Source organism: Scyliorhinus torazame, chromosome 5, assembly GCF_047496885.1.
Source record: "Scyliorhinus torazame isolate Kashiwa2021f chromosome 5, sScyTor2.1, whole genome shotgun sequence".
Lineage (NCBI taxonomy): Eukaryota > Metazoa > Chordata > Chondrichthyes > Carcharhiniformes > Scyliorhinidae > Scyliorhinus > Scyliorhinus torazame.
The window spans coordinates 179,780,303-179,802,725 of record NC_092711.1 but is presented as its reverse complement, the minus strand read 5'-3'; the positions used below and the strand labels follow the sequence as shown (position 1 = coordinate 179,802,725).

General features: G+C 47.9%; 2 protein-coding genes and 1 pseudogene across 3 annotated transcripts; all 3 read left to right on the top strand.

The window, feature by feature from the left end:
• The first annotated feature begins 2,397 nt into the window (after positions 1-2,397).
• LOC140418069 (ATPase SWSAP1-like) lies at positions 2,398-3,350 on the top strand (annotated as a pseudogene).
• A 2,842-nt stretch (positions 3,351-6,192) lies between these two features.
• Positions 6,193-11,166, top strand: LOC140422514 (uncharacterized). Its single transcript, XM_072507528.1, has 2 exons — positions 6,193-6,572; positions 8,739-11,166. Exon 2 carries the CDS (start codon positions 9,075-9,077, stop codon positions 10,137-10,139), a length of 1,065 nt encoding a protein of 354 aa, XP_072363629.1. The 5' UTR covers positions 6,193-6,572; positions 8,739-9,074; the 3' UTR covers positions 10,140-11,166.
• A 2,477-nt stretch (positions 11,167-13,643) lies between these two features.
• Positions 13,644-21,122, top strand: LOC140422517 (uncharacterized). 2 transcript variants are annotated; one of them, XM_072507533.1, is made up of 2 exons: positions 13,644-13,736; positions 18,770-21,122. In XM_072507533.1, exon 2 carries the CDS (start codon positions 19,070-19,072, stop codon positions 20,084-20,086), a length of 1,017 nt encoding a protein of 338 aa, XP_072363634.1. In that variant the 5' UTR covers positions 13,644-13,736; positions 18,770-19,069; the 3' UTR covers positions 20,087-21,122. The 2 variants fall into 2 exon arrangements, with proteins under 2 accessions (XP_072363634.1, XP_072363633.1); XM_072507532.1 differs by lacking the exon at positions 13,644-13,736 and adding an exon at positions 13,762-14,047.
• The last annotated feature ends 1,301 nt before the right edge of the window (positions 21,123-22,423 follow it).

Genomic DNA, 22,423 nt, shown 5'->3' with positions numbered 1-22,423 from the left:
AATGATTTCGCTGATTCTTAAGCAGGACAAGAACCCAAAGCTGTGTGGGTCCTACAGGCCGATCTCCCTGTTAAATATGGATGCCAAATTGCTGGCCAAAACCTTATCCTCCAGGATTGAGGATTGTGTTCTGGGCGTTATTGGGGAGGACCAGACGGGGTTGCTGTATCAGGCTCCTGTGGCAAGTGTACAGACGAATAGGACTACAACGGACTATTTTAGACTGCACCGGGGGACGAGACAGGGATGCCCCCTTTCCCCACTGTTGTTTGCGCTGGCTATAGAGCCATTGCCAATTGCTCTGAGAGCCTCAAGGAGCTGGAGTGGACTGGTCCGGGGCTTGGTGGCGGGGGGGGGGGGGGGCGGTGGCACAGGGTTTCGCTCTATGCGGCTGACCTGCTTCTGTACGTTTCGGACCCAATAGAAGGGATGGAATAAATCATGAGGGCTTTAGGGGAATTTGGCCAGTTTTCTGGGTATAAGCTTAATATGGGAAAGAGTGAGATGTTTGTGGTTCAGGCAAGGGGACAGGAGAGGCGACTGGGAGAGCTGCTGTTTAGGTTAGTAAAGGGAAGCTTTAGGTACCTAGGTATCCAAGTGGCGCAGGAATGGGACCAGCTGCATAAATTGAATCTGGCCGGCAAGTGGACCAAATGATGGACGATGTTTGGAGATGGGGCTGGCTTCCGTTGTCTCTGGCTGGGAGGGTGCAAACGGTGAAGATAACGGTCCTCTCGAGATTCCTGTTTGTATTTCGGTGTCTCCTCATTTTTATTCCACGGTCCTTTTTTAAACGGGTCAACAGAGTGATCCTGGGCTTCGTTTGGGCGGGCAAGACCCCACGAGTAAGGAAGGTAATGCTTGAGCGGAGTCAGGGAGAGGGCGGACTGGCGCTGCCAAATTTTAGTAACTATTACTGGGCGGCTAATATAGCCATGATTAGGAAGTGGGTGGTGGGGGAGGGGTCGTCATGGGTGCATATGGAGGCGGCTTCATATCAAGGCACCAGTTTGGGGGTGTTGGTAACTGCGTCTCTGCGTTCCCGCCGGCATGGTACTCCACCAGTCCAGTGGTGGTGGTGGCCCTGAGAGTTTGGGGCCAGTGGAGGCGGCATGTGGGAGCAGTGGGAGCATCGGTCTGGGCCCCAATCTATGATAATCACCGGTTTGACCTGGGAAGTATGGGCGGGGGGGTTCCGGTTATGGCGGAGAACGGGGATTGAGAGGATGGGGGGGGTGTTCATAGAGGGCAGCTTTCCGAGCATGAGGGGGCTGGAGGAAAAGTTTGGGTTGGCGAGGGGAAACAAATTAAAGGGGTTGTTTAGCACAGGGCTAAATCGCTGGCTTTGAAAGCAGACCATTGCAGGCCAGCAGCACGGTTCGATTCCCGTAACAGCCTCCCCGGAATGTGGCGCCTAGGGGCTTTTCACAGTAACTTCATTTGAAGCCTACTTGTGACAATAAACGATTTTCATTTTCATTTCATTTTCAATTCAGGTATCTGCAGGTGCGGGACTTCCTACGTAAACAGGTGTCAACTTCCCGCTCCTACCGCTGAGGGGGATTCAGGACAGGGTAGTTTCCAGAGGGTGGGTAGCAGCAGGGAGCGTTTCGGACATTTACAAGGAACTTATGGAGTCAGGGGAGACATAGACCGAGGAGCTGAAGCGCAAGTGGGAGGAAGAGCTGGGAGGTGAGATAGAGGATGGTCTATGGGCAGAAGGGTTGAGTAGAGTCAACGTGTCCGCAACATGTGCCAGGCTCAGCCTGATACAGTTTAAGGTTGTTCACTGGGCTCACATGACAGTGGCTCGGATGAGCAGATTTTTGGGGGTGGAAGACAGGTGTGTAAAATGTGCGGGAGGACCGGCGAACCATGTCCACATGTTTTAGAACATAGAACATTACAGCGCAGTACAGGCCCTTCGGCCCTCGATGTTGCGCCGACTTGTGAAACCACTCTAAAGCCCATCTACACTATTTCCTTATCGTCCATATGTCTATCCAATGACCATTTGAATGCCCTTAGTGTTCGCGAGTCCACTACTGTTGCAGGCAGGGCATTCCACACCCTTACTGCTTTCTGAGTAAAGAACCTACCTCTGACATCTGTCCGATATCTATCTCCCCTCAATTTAAAGCTATGTCCCCTCGTGCTAGACATCACCATCCGAGGGAAAAGGCTCTCACTGTCCACCCTATCCAATCCTCTGATCATCTTGCATGCCTCAATTAAGTCACCTCTTAACCTTCTTCTCTCCAACGAAAACAGCCTCAAGTCCCTCAGCCTTTCCTCATAAGATCTTCCCTCCATACCAGGCAACATTCTGGTAAATCTCCTCTGCACCCTTTCCAATGCTGCCACATCCTTCTTATAATGCTCAATTCTTTCGCCCAAATGGAAGGCAGGGCGGCTGGGATTCGGGACCCGGGGGCTTGTCTACTGCTGGGGGAGGAATCCTGCGGCAAAAGCGCCCTCCTCTTCCTGGCCGCGGCCGCTGCCCGGGGAGGAGGGGGCCGGGTGCTCTTCCTGGCCCCCCGCCCACTGCAAGCCCTGCCCCCCGCCGCTGCTCCGCCTGGAGCACGGCGGCCTGCGGAGGATCCAATTCGCCGACCCCGGCTCGGCGGAGGGGTTGCTGGAGGTGCTGGCGTCGCTGCACCAGAGCCCCGGCTGCCTGCCCTCCCTGCTGTTACTGGACGGGCTGGATGGCTACCTGCGGGGCCCCGGCCGCGGGGACAGGGCACAGCAGGCGGCCCTCATCTCCGCCCTGCTCCAGGACAGCGCGGCCTAGATCAGCGAGACACTGCCACAGCGGGCTCAGTGTCAGGTCATTGTCACACTGAAGACACTAACTCAGGAGGAAACTGCTTTGGAACTCGGTCTACCTATGATCGAGCGCTATTTCCCAGTCAAGTGTGTGGTGAAGGAGGAGCTGTGCCAACTGGAAGGCGTTCAGCGTTATCTCGTTTCGTTTGGCGGACTGGCAAAGAGGGAGGCCAAAGGGCCTCCTACATCGCCAAGCGCGGTGGACTGCACCTGGGAGCTGCTTTGTGAGTCGGATAATGTGACAAGCATCCAACCTGTAAAAAGAGAGAGGAAGGAAAGGGAAGAGTCACAGGACATTTGGGGATCCGGGGAAGGGACTTCGACGAATCCTTAGCCTGCTATCATGAGTACCGAAGAACAATTCGAACCCATCCTTCTTTTGGTGTCCAACTACATTTCCAATGTAACCAATGTCTTTATATCCACTGCCCCGTCACTCTCTGGATGCAATGTCAAGGCAAGGCCCTGTCTGCCCCCTCGGATGGACTAGAAAGGTATTGACCGGCGGGAGGGGGTTCATGAACCTGAGGGAAGATCCATGCTCTTCCTCAAAGAGTGCCTTGCTCTCTTTTACGCCCACCTGAGAGGGGCAGGTTTACTGTCACATCCAAAAGACGGCACCTGACAATGTCTGAATGATGTGCAGCACGGTCGCATTGTGGATAGCACAATTGCTTCACAGCTCCAGGGTCCCAGGTTCGATTCCGGCTTGGGTCACTGTCTGTGCGGAGTCTGCACATCCTCCCCGTGTGTGCGTGGGTTTCCTCCGGGTGCTCCGGTTTCCTCCCACAGTCCAAAGATGTGCAGGTTAGGTGGATTGGCCATGATAAATTGCCCTCAGTGTCCAAAATTGCCCTTAGTGTTGGGTGGGGTTACTGGGTTGTGGGGATAGGGTGGAGGTGGTGACCTTGGGTAGGGTGCTCTTTCCAAGAGCCGGTGCAGACTCGATGGGCCGAATGGCCTCCTTCAGCACTGTAAATTCTATGAATGCGGCGACCAGAATTGCACGCAATACTCCAAATGCGGCCGCACCAGAGTTTTGTACAGCTGCAACATGACCTCATGGCTCCGAAACTCAATCCCTCCACCAATAAAAGCGAACACACCGTACGCCTTCTTAACAACCCTCTCAACCTGGGTGGCAACTTTCAGGGATCTATGTACATGGACACCGAGACCTCTCTGCTCATCCACACTGCCAAGAATCTTACCATTAGCCCAGTAGTTTAGATTAGAATAGGGGGTCAATAAGGGGGGGGAACTGTATGAGAGGTAAATGGCTTTTGCACTATGTTTATGGTTTCATGTATATTGTTTATTTTGTTGTTGTTAATATACCGAAAATACCTCAATAAAATGTTCATTAAAAAAAAAGATTTGGAAAAGACAGTGCAGGATAGAAATTTAGAATAAAGACATGAGAGAAGAGAGGGAGGACCGGGGGGTGGGGGGGGGGGGGGAGCAGTGCAAGAGGGAGCAGCCAAACACAGCTGAAAAGAAAGGGGAGCAGCAGAGAAGGGGGTGGGAGGGAGAAGGGGAGGGGGGGAAAGTGAGGGAGGAAGGACGAGGGGAGAACAACAGAGGGGAGGAAAGAAGAGGAAGGACGAGGGAACACAAACTGGGGAGAGCACAGGTAGCATTGTGGATAGCACAATTGCTTCACAGCTCCAGGGTCCCAGGTTCGATTCCGGCTTGGGTCACTGTCTGTGCGGAGTCTGCACGTTCTCCCCGTGTGTGCGTGGATTTCCTCCGGGTGCTCCGGTTTCCTCCCACAGTCCAAAGATGTGCAGGTTAGGTGGATTGGCTATGATAAATTGCCCTTAGTGTCCAAAATTGCCCTTAGTGTTGGTGGGGTTACTGGGTTATGGGGATAGGGTGGAGATGTTGTCCTTGGGTCGGGTGCTCTTTCCAAGAGCCGGTGCAGACTCGATGGGCCGAATGGCCTCCTTCTGCACTGTAAATTCTATGATGACAACGACCGCAAGCAGAGCAAGGCAAAACGGAGAAAGAACTGGCAGAAGGAACAACATACAGCCAAAGCGGAGGCAAATGGATAAAAACAAAAAAAGAAAACAGACCAAAGTTGCAAGCGACATCAGGGGCACCGCCCAGGTGCCCCTTCCACCCGGTTTTGTTTTGCTTGTTTTGTATTTAATTTTTAAGCAGAAGAGTAGGGGGTAGGAAGCCAGTCCCCCTTAATGGCACGTGTAATGAAATGTCGTGGTTGTTGTCATTTCCTGAGCTCTCTCTCCAGTTTGTGGGGGTAGAAAGCCACCACCCCCTGATGGCATCTGGATTGAAATTTTCTCTTCTTTGCATCATGCATATATACTTCCCCTGTTTTTATTTCCCCCCCTCTTTGGTTTTTTAGTTTTGTGGTGTTTTAGTTATTTCTTTTTGTGCACATCTGTAAATATACCATGAATAAAACCATTCGAACAAAAAAGAAATTCACAACAGACAATTCTAATTTCTCAGGAATATTCTTTCCTCTCCTATTCCCCCAAAGCTGCAAATCTCCATCCCACACACTCTCCCTCCATTCTCACTCTGCTGCATCTAATATCCACCCTCCCAATTCTCCTGAAGGTGCTGATTCAGGCTGATTGACAGATCCCTGCTCACTGCTCCCTGTCCTGGCCCAGACCATAACAAATAGGAGCTGCAGTCGGCCATTCAGCCCATCGAGCCTGGTCAACCATTCAATGAGATCATTAGCCAGTTCACCTCAACACCATTTTCCCACACTATCCCCCATATCCATTGATATCTTCTATATCTACAAACCTATCAACACCTGTCCTAAAAATACTTGATGACTGAGGCTCCACTGAGTCTACTAGGGTAGAAAAATCCAAAGTTTCACCATATCCTCGAGTGAAGAAATCCCTCCTCATCTCAGCTTTCTCTCCATTTTCCTGCCGGTTCCCCATGACCCTCGACTCCCTCCTCAATCAGAAATTGTCTAACTCATCCTTGAATATATTCAATGACCCCCAGACTCCATTGTAGAAATGAATTCCAGAGACTAACATCCTGTGAGGGAAGAGATGACTGGAAATATATAACGTAGCTACAGTAAAATATCACAAGAGTAGAAATAATAATAAATGTACTTTATTACAGAACTATAAATAATATATCTAAACTGTACCATATAACAACACTGGACAGGAAAAAGCCCATTGTCTAATTTCCCTAGTCAGACAATGGGGGAGCTCTGATTGGCTGGAGGAGCAGAGTCCTTCCGGTCTTCCCGGTTTCCCATTGGCCAGTCCCCCGCTGACAGAAACTGAGGGGCGGAACCCCACGTGGGGGTGGGAGAGACTTTCCCCTCCAGCCGCGCTGAGCTGGTGTCCAATGGGAAAGGCTGGAAGACCGGCGCACACAATGGTCAGTGCGCCGCTTTGTCCCGGTCCCCGCATCACCGTCGCACATGCGCATTACGGCCCAAAACGCACATGCGTACTACACCCCAAAATGCATACACTCGTTCCAATCCAAAAATGCGCATGCGCATTCCACATCGGAAAACAGCAGACACCATCAGCAGACCGCACAGAAGCAATATTCTCAAAATCTGCACATGCGCACACCTGTCTCCCAACCTTTCACCACTTCCGGCCAAAGGAAAAAATTATTGGACCGGAAGTACTCTTTTGTCCTTCAGCCAATCAGAGAGCGGGCTTTGTTCAATGAAGATTGAGCCTCACCCAGACTGAATCCTCCTCCTGTCTCCAACATCTGTGAGTAAAACCCTTTATTTTCTCCCCCTTTCCATTTCTTTTCTCATTCTCACCTTCAATTGGTGACTTGCAGCAACTGAAGGAAAAGGAAGTGAATCCAGGGAGGGTGCAGACTCTGGAAAGCTTGGCTCAGGTCTCTCTCTCTCTCTCTTAAAGACATTGACATCCTTTGCTCCCTCAGCTTGACACATTTATTTGTCTGGCTAAAAGGATGGTCTCTTTCCCAATGTTCACAATTAAAGGACTGCTTTCCCCAGGAGATGGCTGACGTTTAAGGGGCCAGTGAATTAATATCATGTGCATTGAGCTGGGGCTGTGGGGAGAGGATGGGGAATGGGGCCTAGGTGGGGTGCTCTTTGAGAGGGTCTGTAGACTGGATGGGCTAAATGGCCTCCTGCATGTAGAGATTTTATGATTGATGGTCTAGATGTGAATGTTGGGGTTTTCCTCAACAAATTCGCCAATTACACACAAATTGGTGGTGTGGTAAGTAACGAGGAGGAAAACCTTAGATGACACAACAATGTAGGGAGGCAGGTCAGATGGGCATAACAGTGGCAAATTGAAATTCACCCTGAAAAATATGAGGTGATACATTTTGGGAAGACTAACAAGGGAAGGGAATATACAATGAACAGTGGGATGCTCGGAAATGGAGAGGATTAGAGGTAACTTGGGGTACATTTCTCTAGGACCCTGTAGACAGCAGGACAGGTAGATAAGGTGGTTAAGAAGGCGTATAGGATTCTTTCCTTTATTGCCGAGGCATAGAACATAAAAGCAGTGAGGTTATGATGGAGCTGTACAAAATGCTCGTTAGGCCACAGAGTACTGTGTGCAATGATGTTGCCTGGGCTGGAGCATTTCAGCTATGACGAGTGTGCCAAATTATGCAGAACATAGATAGGGTAGATTAGAAGAAACCTTTTCCCTTAGAGGGGTCAGTATCCAGGCGGCATAGATTTAAGGTGAGGGGCAAGAGATTTAGAGGGAATTTGGGGAAAGATATTTTCACGCAGAGAGTGGTGGGAATCTGGAACTCACTGCCTGGTAGAGGTGGGAACACTCACATCATTTAAGAAGTATTTTAATGTGCACTTGAAATGCCATAACTTACAAGGCTGAGGGCAGCACGGTAGCACAGTGGTTAGCACAGTTGCTTCACAGCTCCAGGGTCCCAGGTTCGATTCCCGGTTGGGTCACTGTCTGTGTGGAGTCTACACGTTCTCCCCGTGTCTGCATGGGTTTCCTCCGGGTGCTCCGGTTTCCTCCCACAGTCCTAAGATGTGCGGGTTAGGTGGATTGGCCATGCTAAATTGCCCTTCGTGTCCAAAAAGGTTAAGTGGAGGTTACGGGTTAGGATAGATACATGGGCTTGAGTAGGGTGCTATTTGTAAGGGCCGGTGCAGACTCAATGGGCCGAATGGCCTCCTTCTTCACTGTAAATTCTATGATTCTATGAAGGCTTTGGACCAAGTGCTGGTAATTCGGATTAGAATAGATAGGTGCTTGATGACTGGTGCAGACATGATAGGCCTAAGGACCTCTTTCTATGCTGCAAAACTATGATTCGATGAGAACATAGTTATGTCCAGTTTGGTAATTTGGTCCGGATTCAATGTATTATTTATGGGTTGAATAAAGTACGTTTATTATTTCTAGTCTTGTGGTATAGTATTATAGCTACATTATATATTTCCTGTCGGAGTATTTACGGCACAAAGTATTTAAAGGATTCTATTGGACAACTCAAGTCGATGATGACTCTCCGTCGAGCAATTCTGTCAGTCTCATTGGCAGCAAGTTCAAGATCATGATCAATCATAACCCCCTGTATCTTAACCAGCTGAAACACCCCTATCCATTCACTACATTTTAGTCCAGTATTAAAGACATATTTCTGTCAGGCTGGCAGCCTGCATGAAGATTTTCAGGTCTCTGTGACAAGGGCAGGAAGCAGTGAGCAGGGATCTGTCAATCAGCCTGAATCAGCACCTTCAGGAGAATTGGGAGGGTGAATATTAAATACAGCAGAGTGAGAATGGAGGGGGAGAGTGTGGGATGGAGATTCACAGCTCTTGGGGAATAAGAGAGGAAAGAATGTTCCATAGTTCTGAGTTTCTATCCTGCACTGACAGTGATGTCTTTTGTAAAATGTTTTTACAGGATATCAGAAGGTGAGAATCTACAGACGAAAATCTCAAATCAAACGTCACATCAAGATCTGACAGAGACATTCAATTCATCGGTATCGGAATATCATCAGACATTGAATCTAGGAGGAGAGGAGAAATGTTTGTCTGTTCTGTCTGCTTCAAAAAGCTGTGGGTATAATTCTGACTGGAAAAATACTGAGGTGCCCAAACACCCGAGTGAGAGTGTTCCAGTGCATTGACTGTGGAAAGAGTTTTAACCAGTTACGGAGCCTGAAAAAACATCACACCATTCACATCGGGGAGAGATCGTAAGTCTGACCTGGAGAGACATAAGGGCACCCGCACCATGGAGAAACCGTGGAAATGTGGGGACTGTGGGAAGGGATTCAGGGCCCCATTTGAGCTGGAGATTCATCTACGCAGTCACACGGGGGAGAGGCCATTCACCTGCCCTATGTGTGGGAAGGGATTCACTCAGTCATCCCAATTGATGAAACACCAGCGCGTTCACACCGGGGAGAGGCCGTTCACCTGCTCTGTGTGTGGGAAAGGATTCAGTACTTCATCCCAACTGATGACACACCAACAAATTCACACTGGAGAGAGGCCGTTCACCTGCACCGTGTGTGGGAAAGGATTCACCCAGTTATCCACACTGCTGAGCCACAATGTCACTCACTCCAACAAGAGACCCTTTAAATGCTCTGACTGTGGGAGTTCCTTTAAAAGGTCTCAGGAATTAATGGTTCACCAGCGCATTCACACTGAGGAGAGACCGTTCGGCTGCTCTCACTGCACAAAGAGGTTTCGAAGGTCATCCCACCTGCGGGTACACCATCGAGTCCACACTGAGGAGAAACCGTTCAGCTGCTGTCACTGCACAAAGAGCTTTCGAACCTCATCCCACCTGAGGACACACCAGCGAGTTCACACTGGGGAGAGGCCATTCACTTGCTCTCAGTGTCAGAAGGGATTCACTGATTCATCCGGCCTGCGGAGACACCAGCGAGTTCACACTGGGGAGAAGCCCTTCATCTGCTCCGTGTGTGGGAAGGGATTCTCTCGGTCATCCCACCTGCTGAGACACCAGCGAGTTCACACTGGGGAGAGGCCGTACACCTGCTTTCAGTGTGGGAAGGGATTCACGGATTCATCCGGCCTGCAGACGCACCAGCGAGTTCACACTGGGGAGAGACCATTCACCTGTTCTCAGTGTGGGAAGGGATTCATGGATTCATCCGGCCTGCAGAGGCACCAGCGAGTTCACACCGGGGAGAGGCCATTCAGGTGCACCGTGTGTGCAAGGGGATTCTCTCGGTCATCCCACTTACTGAGACACCAGCGAGTTCACAGGGGATTTCAGGGGTTGGATTCCGCAGTTATTGCTGCTGTTAATCACATCCAGGACTGAACCATGTTTATTCTGACACTTGGTGAAGTGGGGGTGTCGGAGGGTTCCTTTCTGCTGGACTGGTCGGTCTCACAACTTTGCTTCCTGTGCCTGATGCTCTTTGAGCCTGGGAGAGCACATTTCCACTGAAATAATCCACAGAAGCTGATGAAGGACATTTATTTTATCCTGGATAGTACATAGTGTTTTTCTTACCCCTACAGGTAGATCTAAAATAAATACATAATATTGCCAGATGGCAAACTACTAAAACATCCACAAAGCATGATGGGAAAAGTAGCCAATCTGCACAAGACTGTGAAAACAGCTGTAATTGCAGAACCGGCCTGTTGAGTTCGCAGGGTGTGATAAGATGTACTCAACATGAAACTGCTGCAGCTGTGATGACTGCTCGGCAAGGACAGAGAAGAAGAACAAGAATACCAGATCTGTCCCGTTTTTGCATCTGGTAATGTACAAACTGATGGCCTCAGACCATGGGTGTACATGACTAAGAACATTTTGATGCTCAAAGAAACTGGATGAAAAGATGGAGGCCAGGAGCCTCCACAGCAAAGACCTTCAGGAACATCCATTTTATTAGTGAACCCTCGGGCTGGGAGTCCGAGAAGAAGACGACCCATCTTCAAGGATCACCTCACCTTGCAACGTGTAGTACTTATTGTTTTTAAAAATAACTTAGAGTACCCAATTCATTTTTTCCAATTAAGGGGCATAGCGTGGCCAATCCACCTACCCTGCACATCTTTGGGTTGTGGGGGCGAAACCCACGCAAACACGGGGAGACTGTGCAAACGCCACACGGACAGTGACCCAGAGCCAGGATCGAACCTGGGACCTCGGCACCGTGTGGCAGCAGTGCTAACCACTGCGCCACCGTGCTGCCCGCAACATGTAGTACTTGAGTCCAAGCCGCGAGTCTTCTGATTCATTTTAACCAGTAATTCGTACTTCAGCAAGTGGAATAAAGATCAGTTCCGTGTTCATCTTGTGTTTTAAGCATCAATAAAGAATGAATTGTCAGAAATATTTTTGTTTAAGTGTTTCTTTGTCCGTCATGTCAGTTTATAGCCTAGCCTGAGGGTCAACATTTGGCGTCCCTGGGCGATCACCTTAATGTCACACTGTGTCCGAATTAATGATCCAGATTGGGAAAGGGTACTCTGGGATTACCTAAATGACAAATGGCTTAAATGGGTCGAATATGCTGAGAAGACATTTGAGGGTCCAGGACCCTCTGGACAGGAGCACGAGGAAGAGGCTAGAAGGGGAAAGCGAAATGCGCCTCCAAGGTGAGAAAGACTCCAGTGAAAGCTAGTTGGATGGATGTGAGAATTGTATGAGAAGGAGGTAGAGAATGCAAGATTGCAGCAGTTGACGCTGCAAAACAGGAAACTGACACATGGCGTGTTAGAGCCTTAGAAACTGAACAGAGGATTGAAATGCAGGCATTACAGATGAGCCAATTTCTGACACTGGGCGCAATTCGACCAAAATGTTTCTCACAGAGGGGGTGACGTAATGATGTACAACTCAAAACTTTTACTCTGCCCATTTTTCAAACGAGCAGGGAATTAACCCTTGCCTGTTACAGCTGAAGATGTATTTACATTTTTGCAGGAATTGGGAATTATAAATTTTAAGTTTGAATTGTCAGATATGTTCCGATTAATTAACCCATTTTGCTCCAAACACAATGAGTCTTTTGTGTTTTACTTTACAGGTAACTGCAAATGGAACAAGATTCGCAGTAGCTTCAAGAGTTTGAGAATTTATTCATAGATTTTTAATTTTGCAGCAATAGTCGGCCAATTTAAAATTGAGTGAAAGAAGGGGCAGGCATTTAGTGAGAAGTTATATATAACTTCAAATACCGAAAATACCTCAATAAAATGTTCATTGAAAAAAAAGATTTGGAAAAGACATTACAGTCAGTGCAGGATAGAAATTTAGAATCAAGACATGAGAGAAAAGAGGGAGGACTGGGGGGTGGGGGGGGGGGGCAGTGCAAGAGGGAGCAGCCAAACACTATGAAAAGAAGGAGTAGCAGAGAAGGGGGTGGGAGGGAGAAGGGGAGGGGGGGGGGTACAGTGGAGGAAGGACGAGGGGAGGAGAACAACAGAGGGGAGCCAGAGGGGAGGAAAGAAGAGGAAGGACGAGGGAACACAAACTGGGGAGGGCACAGGAACGACAACGACCGCAACAAGCAGAGCAAGGCAAAACGGAGAAAGAACTGGCAGAAGGAACGACAGACAGCCAAAGCGGAGGCAAATGGATAAAAACAAAAAAAGAAAACAGACCAAAGTTGCAAGCGACGGTGCCCCTTCCACCCGGTTTTGTTTTGCTTGTTTTGTATTTAATTTTTAAGCAGAAGAGTAGGGGGTAGGAAGCCAGTCCCCCTTAATGGCACGTGTAATTAAATGTCGTGGTTGTTGTCATTTCCTGAGCTCTCTCTCCAGTTTGTGGGGGTAGAAAGCCACCACCCCCTGATGGCATCTGGATTGAAATTTTCTCTTCTTTGCATCATGCATATATACTTCCCCTGTTTTTATTTCCCCCCCTCTTTGGTTTTTTAGTTTTGTGGTGTTTTAGTTATTTCTTTTTGTGTACATCTGTAAATATACCATGAATAAAACCATTCGAACAAAAAAGAAATTCACAACAGACAATTCTAATTTTTCGGGAATATTCTTTCCTCTCCTATACCCCCAAAGCTGTAAATCTCCATCCCACACACTCTCCCTCCATTCTCACTCTGCTGCATCTAATATTCACCCTCCCAATTCTCCTGAAGGTGCTGATTCAGGCTGATTGACAGATCCCTGCTCACTGCTCCCGGTCCTGGCCCAGACCAGAACAAATAGGAGCTGCAGTCGGCCATTCAGCCCATCGAGCCTGGTCAACCATTCAATGAGATCATTAGCCAGTTCACCTCAACACCATTTTCCCACACTGTCCCCCATATCCATTGATATCTTCTATATCTAGAAACCTATCAATACCTGTCCTAAAAATACTTTATGACTGAGGCTCCACTGAGTCTTCTCGGGGAGAAAAATCCAAAGTTTCACCATATCCTGAGTGAAGAAATCCCTCCTCATCTCAGCTTTCTCTCCATTTTCCTGCCGGTTCCCCATGACCCTCGACTCCCTCCTCAATCAGAAATTGTCTAACTCATCCTTGAATATATTCAATGACCCCCAGACTCCATTGTAGAAATGAATTCCAGAGACTAACATCCTGTGAGGGAAGAGATGACTGGAAATATATAACGTAGCTACAGTAAAATATCACAAGAGTAGAAATAATAATAAATGTACTTGATTACAGAACTATAAATAATATATCTAAACTGTACCATATAACAACACTGGACAGGAAAAAGCCCATTGTCTAATTTCCCTAGTCAGACAATGGGGGAGCTCTGATTGGCTGGAGGAGCAGAGTCCTTCCGGTCCTCCCGGTTTCCCAGTGGCCAGTCCCCCGCTGACAGACACTGAGGGGCGGAACCCCACGTGGGAGTGGGAGAGACCTTTCCCTCCAGCCGCGCTGAGCTGGTGTCCAATGGGAAAGGCTGGAAGACCGGCACACACAATGGTCAGTGCGCCGCTTTGTCCCGGTCCCCGCCTCACCGTCGCACATGCGCATTACGGCCCAAAACGCACATGCGTACTACACCCCAAAATGCACACACCCGTTCCAATCCAAAAATGCGCATGCGCATTCCACATCGGAAAACAGCAGACACCATCAGCAGACCGCACAGAAGCAATAGTCTCAAAATCTACACATGCGCACACCTGTCTCCCAACCTTTCACCACTTCCGGCCAAAGGAAAAAGTTATTGGACCGGAAGTACTCTTTTGTCCTTTGAACAGTGGGAGGCTCGGAAATGTAGAGGATTAGAGGTAACTTGGGGTACATTTCTCTAGAACCCTGTAGACAGCAGGACAGGTAGATAAGGTGGTTAGGAAGGCGTACAGGATTCTTTCCTTTATTGCCGAGGCATTGAACATAAAAGCAGTGAGGTTATGATGGAGCTGTACAAAATGCTCGTTAGGCCACAGAGTACTGTGTGCAATGATGTTGCCTGGGCTGGAGCATTTCAGCTATGACGAGTGTGCCAAATTATGCAGGACATAGATAGGGCAGATTAGAAGAAACCTTTTCCCTTATTAGAGGGGTCAGTATCCAGGCGGCATAGATTTAAGGTGAGGGGCAAGAGATTTAGAGGGAATTTGGGGAAAGATATTTTCACGCAGAGAGTGGTGGGAATCTGGAACTCACTGCCTGGAAGAGGTGGGAACACACATCATTTAAGAAGTCATAGAATCGTAGAAGTTTACAGCATGGAAACAGGCCCTTCGGCCCAACCAGTCCATGCCGCCCAGTTTTTACCATTAAGCTCGTCCCAGTTGCCCGCACTTGGCCCATAACCCTCTATACCCATCTTACCCATGTAACTATCTAAATGCTTTTTAAAAGACACAATTGTACCCGCCTCTACCACTACCTCTGGCAGCACATTCCAGACACTCACTACCCTCTGAGTGAAGAAATTGCCCCTCTGGGCCCTTCTGACTCTCTCCCCTCTCACCTTAAACCTATGCCCTCTAGTTTTAGACTCCCCTACCTTTGGGAAAAGATGTTGACTATCTACCTTATCTATGCCCCTCATTATTTTATAGACCTCTATAAGATCACCCCTAAGCCTCCTACGCTCCAGGGAAAAAAGTCCCAGTCTATCCAGCCTCTCCTTATAACTCAAACCATCAAGTCCCGGCAACATCCTAGTAAATCTTTTCTGCACTCTTTCCAGTTTAATAATATCCTTTCTATAATAGGGTGACCAGAACTGCACACAGTATTCCAAGTGTGGCCGTACCAATGTCTTGTACAACTTCAACAAGACGTCCCAACTCCTGTACTCAATGTTCTGACCAATGAAACCAAGCATGCCGAATGCCTTCTTCACCACCCTGTCCACCTGCGACTCCACCTTCAAGGAGCTATGAACCTGTACTCCTAGATCTCTTTGTTCTATAACTCTCCCCAACGCCATACCATTAACTGAGTAGGTCCTGGCCTGATTCGATCTGCCAAAATGCATCACCTCACATTTATCTACATTAAACTCCATCTGCCATTCGTCGGCCCACTGGCCTAATTGATCAAAATCCCGTTGCAATCCTAGATAACCTTCACTATCCACTGTGCCACCAATCTTGGTGTCATCTGCAAACTTACTAACCATGCCTCCTAAATTCTCATCCAAATCATTAATATAAATCACAAATAACAGTGGACCCAGCACCGATCCCTGAGGCACACCACTGGTCACAGGCCTCCAGTTTGAAAAACAACCCTCTACAACCACCTTCTGTCGTCCAGCCAATTTTGAATCCAATTGGCAACCTCACCCTGGATCCCGTGAGCTTTAACCTTCTGCAACAACCTACCATGCGGTACCTTGTCAAAGGCTTTGCTAAAGTCCATGTAGGTAACGTCTACTGCACTGCCCTCATCTACCTTCTTGGTCACCCCCTCAAAAAACTCAATCAAATTTGTGAGACATGATTTTCCACGCACAAAGCCATGCTGACTGCCCCGAATCAGTCCTTGCCTCTCTAAATGCTTGTAGATCCTGTCTCTCAGAATACCTTCTAGCAACTTACCTACTACAGACGTTAGGCTCACCGGTCTGTAGTTCCCAGGCTTTTCCCTGCTGCCCTTCTTAAACAAGGGCACAACATTCGCCACTCTCCAATCTTCAGGCACCTCACCTGTGGCTGCCGATGATTCAAATATCTCTGTTAGGGGACCCGCAATTTCCTCCCTAGCCTCCCTCAACATCCTGGGATACATTTCATCAGGTCCCGGGGATTTATCTACCTTGATGCGCTTTAAGACTTCCAGCACCTCCTCCTCTGTAATATGCACACTTCTCAAGACATCACTATTTATTTCCCTTTGTTTCCTAACATCCATGCCTTTCTCCACCGTGAATACCGATGAGAAATATTCATTCAGGATCTCACCCAACTCTTGTGGCTCTGCACATAGATGTCCTTGTTGATCCTTAAGAGGCCCTACTCTGTCCCTAGTTACTCTTTTTCCCTTTATGTATCTGTAGAAGCTCTTTGGATTCTCCTTTGCACTATTTGCCAAAGCAATTTCATGTCCCCTTTTTGCCCTCCTGATTTCCCTCTTAACTCTATTTCGACAATCTCGATACTCTTCAAGGGATCCACTTGATCCCAGTTGTTTATGTACGTCATATGCCTCCTTTTTTTTGACCAGAGTCTCAATATCTCGAGTCATCCAGGGTTCCCTACTTCTACCAGCCTTGCCCTTCACTCGAAAGGGAATGTGCTTACCCTGAACCCTGGTTAACACATTTTTTAAAGCCTCCCATTTACCAGCCGTCCCTTTGCCTGCCAACAGTCTCCCCCAATCTACCTCTGAAAGTTCCTGTCTGATACCATCAAAATTGGCCTTGCCCCAATTAAGAACTTTAACTCTTGGGCCAGACCTATCATTCTCCATAGCTATCTTAAAACTAATGGAGTTATGGTCACTTGTCCCAAAGTGATCCCTCACTAACACTTCTGTCACTTGCCCTTCCTTATTTCCCAAGACGAGGTCAAGTTTTGCCCCCTCTCTTTAATCCGTCCATCCACATACTGAATGAGAAATTCCTCCTGAATACACTCAACAAATGTCCCTCCATCCAAGCCCCTAATGCTATGGCTGTCCCAGTCAATGTTGGGAAAGTTAAAGTCCCCTACTATTACCACCCTATTATTCTTGCAGCTATCTGTAATCTCCTTACATTTTTGCTCCTCAATTTCCCGCTGACTATTTGGGGGCCTGTAGTACAGTCCTATCAAGGTGATCTCTCCCTTTTTATTTTTCAGTTCCACCCATATAGACTCAGTGGACGAACCCTCGGATATATCCCCTCTAAGTACTTCTGTGATGTTCTCCCTAATCAAAAACGCCACTCCCCCTCCTCTCTTACCTCCAGTTCTATCCTTTCTATAGCATCTGTACCCCGGAACATTGAGCTGCCAGTCCTGCCCCTCCCTTAGCCATGTTTCAGTCATAGCTATAATATCCCAGTCCCATGTGCCCATCAATGCCCTGAGTTCATCCGCTTTGCCCGTCAGGCCCCTTGCATTGAAATAAATGCAGTTTAATGTAGACTTTCCTTACTCTCTGCCCTGCTTTCCCTGGTCATGCTTTACACACTCTCCCTCCCTGCCTTTTGTTTCCGTCCCAACTGACTTCCTACATCGGTTCCCATCCCCCTACCACATTAGTTTAAACCCTCCCCAAATGCACTAGCAAACACCCCCCCGAGAACATTGGTTCCGGTCCCACCCAGATGCAGACCGTCCGATTTGTACAGGTCCCACCTCCCCCAGAACCGGTCCCAATGTCCCAGGAATTTGAAACCCTCCCTCTTGCACCATCTCTCAAGCCACGTATTCATCCTAGCTATCCTGTCATTCCTACTCTGACTATCACGTGGCACTGGTAGCAATCCTGAAAGTATTTCAATGTGCACTTGAAATGCCATAACCTACAAGGCTGAGGGCAGCACGGTAGCACAGTGGTTAGCACAGTTGCTTCACAGCTCCAGGGTAGCAGGTTCGATTCCCGGTTGGGTCACTGTCTGTGTGGAGTTTGCACGTTCTCCCCATGTCTGCGTGGGTTTCCTCCGGGTGCTCCGGTTTCCTCCCACAGTCCTAAGATGTGCGGGTTAGGTGGATTGGCCATGCTAAATTGCCCTTCGTGTCCAAAAAGGTTAAGTGGAGGTTACGGGTTAGGATAGATACATGGGCTTCAGTAGGGTGCTCTTTGTAAGGGCCGGTGCAGACTCAATGGGCCGAATGGCCTCCTTCTTCACTGTAAATTCTATGAAGGCTATGGACCAAGAGCTGGAAATTCGAATTAGAATAGATAGGTGCTTGATGCCTGGTGCAGACATGATAGGCCTAAGGACCTCTTTCTATGCTGCAAAACTATGATTCGATGAGAACATAGATATGTCCAGTTTTGTAATTTGGTCCAGATTCAATGTATTATTTATGGGTTGAATAAAGTACGTTTATTATTTCTAGTCTTGTGGTATAGTATTATAGCTACATTATATATTTCCTGTCGGAGTATTTACGGCACAAAGTATTTAAAGGATTCTATTGGACAACTCAAGTCGATGATGACTCTCCGTCGAGCAATTCTGTCAGTCTCATTGGCAGCAAGTTCAAGATCATGATCAATCATAACCCCCTGTATCTTAACCAGCTGAAACACCCCTATCCATTCACTACATTTTAGTCCAGTATTAAAGACATATTTCTGTTAGGCTGGCAGCCTGCATGAAGATTTTCAGGTCTCTGTGACAAGGACAGGAAGCAGTGAGCAGGGATCTGTCAATCAGCCTGAATCAGCACCTTCAGGAGAATTGGGAGGGTGAATATTAAATACAGCAGAGTGAGAATGGAGGGGGAGAGTGTGGGACGGGGATTCACAGCTCTTGGGGAATAAGAGAGGAAAGAATGTTCCATAGTTCTGAGTTTCTATCCTGCACTGACAGTGATGTCTTTTGTAAAATGTTTTTACAGGATATCAGAAGGTGAGGATCTACAGACGAAAATCTCAAATCAAACGTCACATCAAGATCTGACAGAGACATTCAATTCATCGGTATCGGAATATCATCAGACTTTGAATCTAGGAGGAGAGGAGAAATGTTTGTCTGTTCTGTCTGCTTCAAAAAGCTGTGGGTATAATTCTGACTGGAAAAATACTGAGGTGCCCAAACACCCGAGTGAGAGTGTTCCAGTGCATTGACTGTGGAAAGAGTTTTAACCAGTTACGGAGCCTGAAAAAACATCACACCATTCACATCGGGGAGAGACCTTATGTCTGACCTGGGGAGACACAAGGGCACCCGCACCATGGAGAAACCGTGGAAATGTGGGGACTGTGGGAAGGGATTCAGGGCCCCATTTGAGCTAGAGATTCATCTACGCAGTCACACGGGGGAGAGGCCATTCACCTGCTCTGTGTGTGGGAAAGGATTCAGTACTTCATCCCAACTGATGACACACCAACAAATTCACACTGGAGAGAGGCCGTTCACCTGCACCGTGTGTGGGAAGGGATTCACCCAGTTATCCATCCTGCTGAGACACAGTGTCACTCACTCCAATGAGAAACCCTTTAAATGCTCTGACTGTGGGAGTTCCTTTAAAAGGTCTCAGGAATTAATGGTTCACCAGCGCATTCACACTGAGGAGAGACCGTTCGGCTGCTGTCACTGCACAAAGAGTTTTCGAAGGTCATCCCACCTGCTGGTACACCATCGAGTCCACACTGAGGAGAAACCGTTCAGCTGCTGTCACTGCACAAAGAGCTTTCGAACCTCATCCCACCTGAGGACACACCAGCGAGTTCACACTGGGGAGAGGCCATTCACTTGCTCTCAGTGTCAGCAGGGATTCACTGATTCATCCAGCCTGCGGAGACACCAGCGAGTTCACACTGGGGAGAAGCCATTCACCTGCTCCGTGTGTGGGAAGGGATTCTCTCGGTCATCCCACCTGCTGAGTCACCAGCGAGTTCACACTGGGGAGAGGCTGTACAACTGCTCTCAGTGTGGGAAGGGATTCATGGACTCATCCGGCCTGCAGACGCACCAGCGAGTTCACACTGGGGAGAGACCATTCACCTGTTCTCAGTGTGGGAAGGGATTCATGGATTCATGCGGCCTGCAGAGGCACCAGCGAGTTCACACCGGGGAGAGGCCATTCAGGTGCACCGTGTGTGCAAGGGGATTCTCTCGGTCATCCAACTTACTGAGACACCAGCGAGTTCACACGGGATTTCAGGGGTTGGATTCTGCTGTTATTGCTGCTGTTAATCACATCCAGGACTGAACCATGTTCATTCTGACACTTGGTGAAGTGGGAGGGTCGGAGGGTTCCTTTCTGCTGGACTGGCCGGTCTCACAACTTTGCTTCCAGTGGACTGATGCTCTTTGGGCCTGGGAGAGCACATTTCCACTGAAATGATCCACAGAAGCTGATGAAGGACATTTATCTTATCCTGGATAGTACATAGTGTTTTTCTTACCACTACAGGTAGATCTAAAATAAATACATAATATTGCCAGATGGCGAACGACTAAAACATCCACAAAGCATGATGGGAAAAGTAGCCAATCTACACAAGACTGTGAAAACAGCTGTAATTGCAGAACCAGCCTGTTGAGTTCGCAGGGTGTGATAAGATGTACTCAACATGAAACTGCTGCAGCTGTGATGACTGCTCGGCAAGGACAGAGAAGAAGAACAAGAATACCAGATGTGTCCCGTTTTTGCATCTGGTAATGTACAAAATGATAGCCTCAGACCATGGGTGTACGTGACTAAGAACGTTTTGATGCTCAAAGAAACTGGATGAAAAGATGGAGGCCAGGAGCCTCCACAGCAAAGACCTGCAGGAACATCCATTTTATTAGTGAACCCTCGGGCTGGGAGTCCGAGAAGAAGACGGCCCATCGAAGGGAGACTGATCACCTCACCTTGCAACGTGTAGTACTTTCTGTTTTTAAAAATAATTTAGAGTACCCAATTCATTTTTTCCAATTAAGGGGCAATTTAGCGTGGCCAATCCACCTACCCTGCACATCTTTGGGTTGTGGGGGCGAAACCCACACAAACACGGGGAGACTGTGCAAACTCCACATGGACAGTGACCCAGAGCCAGGATCGAACCTGGGACCTCGGCACCGTGTGGCAGCAGTGCTAACCACTGCGCCACCATGAAGCCCGCAACATGTAGTACTTGAGTCCAAGCCGTGAGTCTTCTGATTCATTTAAACCAGTAATTCGTACTTAAGCAAGTGGAATAAAGATCAGTTCAGTGTTCGTCTTGTGTTTTAAGCATCAATAAAGAATGAATTGTCAGAAATATTTTTGTTTAAGTGTTTCTTTGTCCGTCATGTCAGTTTATAGCCTAGCCTGAGGGTCAACATTTGGCGTCCCTGGGCGATCACCTTAATGTCACACTGTGTCCGAATTAATGATCCAGATTGGGAAAGGGTACTCTGGGATTACCTAAATGACAAATGGCTTAAATGGTTTGAATATGCTGAGAAGACCAGGACCCAGGTCTTTGAGGGTCCAGGACCCTCTGGACAGGAGCACGAGGAAGGGGCTAGAAGGGGAAAGCGAAATGCGCCTCCAAGGTGAGAAAGACTCCAGTGAAAGCTAGTTGGATGGATGTGAGAATTATATGAGAAGGAGGTAGAGAATGCAAGATTGCAGCAGTTGACGCTGCAAAACAGGAAACTGACACACGGCATGTTCGAGCCTTAGAAACTGAACAGAGGATTGAAATGCAGGCATTACAGATGAGAAAATTTCTGACACTCGGCGCAATTCGACCAAAATGTTTCGAAAAGAGGTGGTGACGTAATGATGTACAACTCAAAACTTTTACTCGGCCCATTTTTCAAACGAGCAGGGAATTAACCCTTGCCTGTTAACAGCTGAAGATGTATTTACATTTTTGCAGGAATTGGGAATTATAAATTTTAAGTTTGAATTGTCAGATATGTTCCAATTAATTAACCCATTTTGCCCCAAACAGAATGAGTCTTTTGTGTTTTACTTTACAGGTAACTGCAAATGGAACAGGATTCGCAGTAGCTTCAAGAGTTTGAGAATTTATTCATAGATTTTTAGTTTTGCAGCAATAGTCGGCCAATTTAAAATTGAGTGAAAGGAGGGGCAGGCATTTAGTGAGAAGTTGTAAAAGGCGGAATAGATGGAGAACATGAGGTCGCATTTACCAGTCTTAGACAGGTCCGAGCAACAGAGCCGGCATTCGGTTTGCCAGATTTTACTTGCCCCCTTCCAGATACATGACCATAATAATGGGAATTATTACATTGCTGTACTGACCCAACAATATGCAATGATTTTTTTAAAAATTAGTTTTTTCCAATTAAGGGGCAACTTAGCGTGACCAATCTACCTACCTGCACATCTTTGGGTCGTGGGGGTGAAACCCATGCAGATACGGGGAGAATGTGCAAACTCCACACAGATAGTGACCCGAGGCCAGGGTCAAACCTGGATCCTCAGCGCCGTAAGCAGTAGTGCTAACCACTGCACCACCGTGCCGCCCCAATATGATGATTATATGTGACTTGTAGTCTATTGCTGCAAGAGGCAATCAGCAGTTGCTGTTCGATATAGGAAATCCAT

Excerpts from the sequence above, each read along its gene's own strand:
- LOC140422514 (XM_072507528.1), top strand. The coding sequence starts at position 9,075 with ATGGAGAAACCGTGGAAATGTGGGGACTGTGGGAAGGGATTCAGGGCC.
- LOC140422517 (XM_072507533.1), top strand. The coding sequence starts at position 19,070 with ATGTCTGACCTGGGGAGACACAAGGGCACCCGCACCATGGAGAAACCG.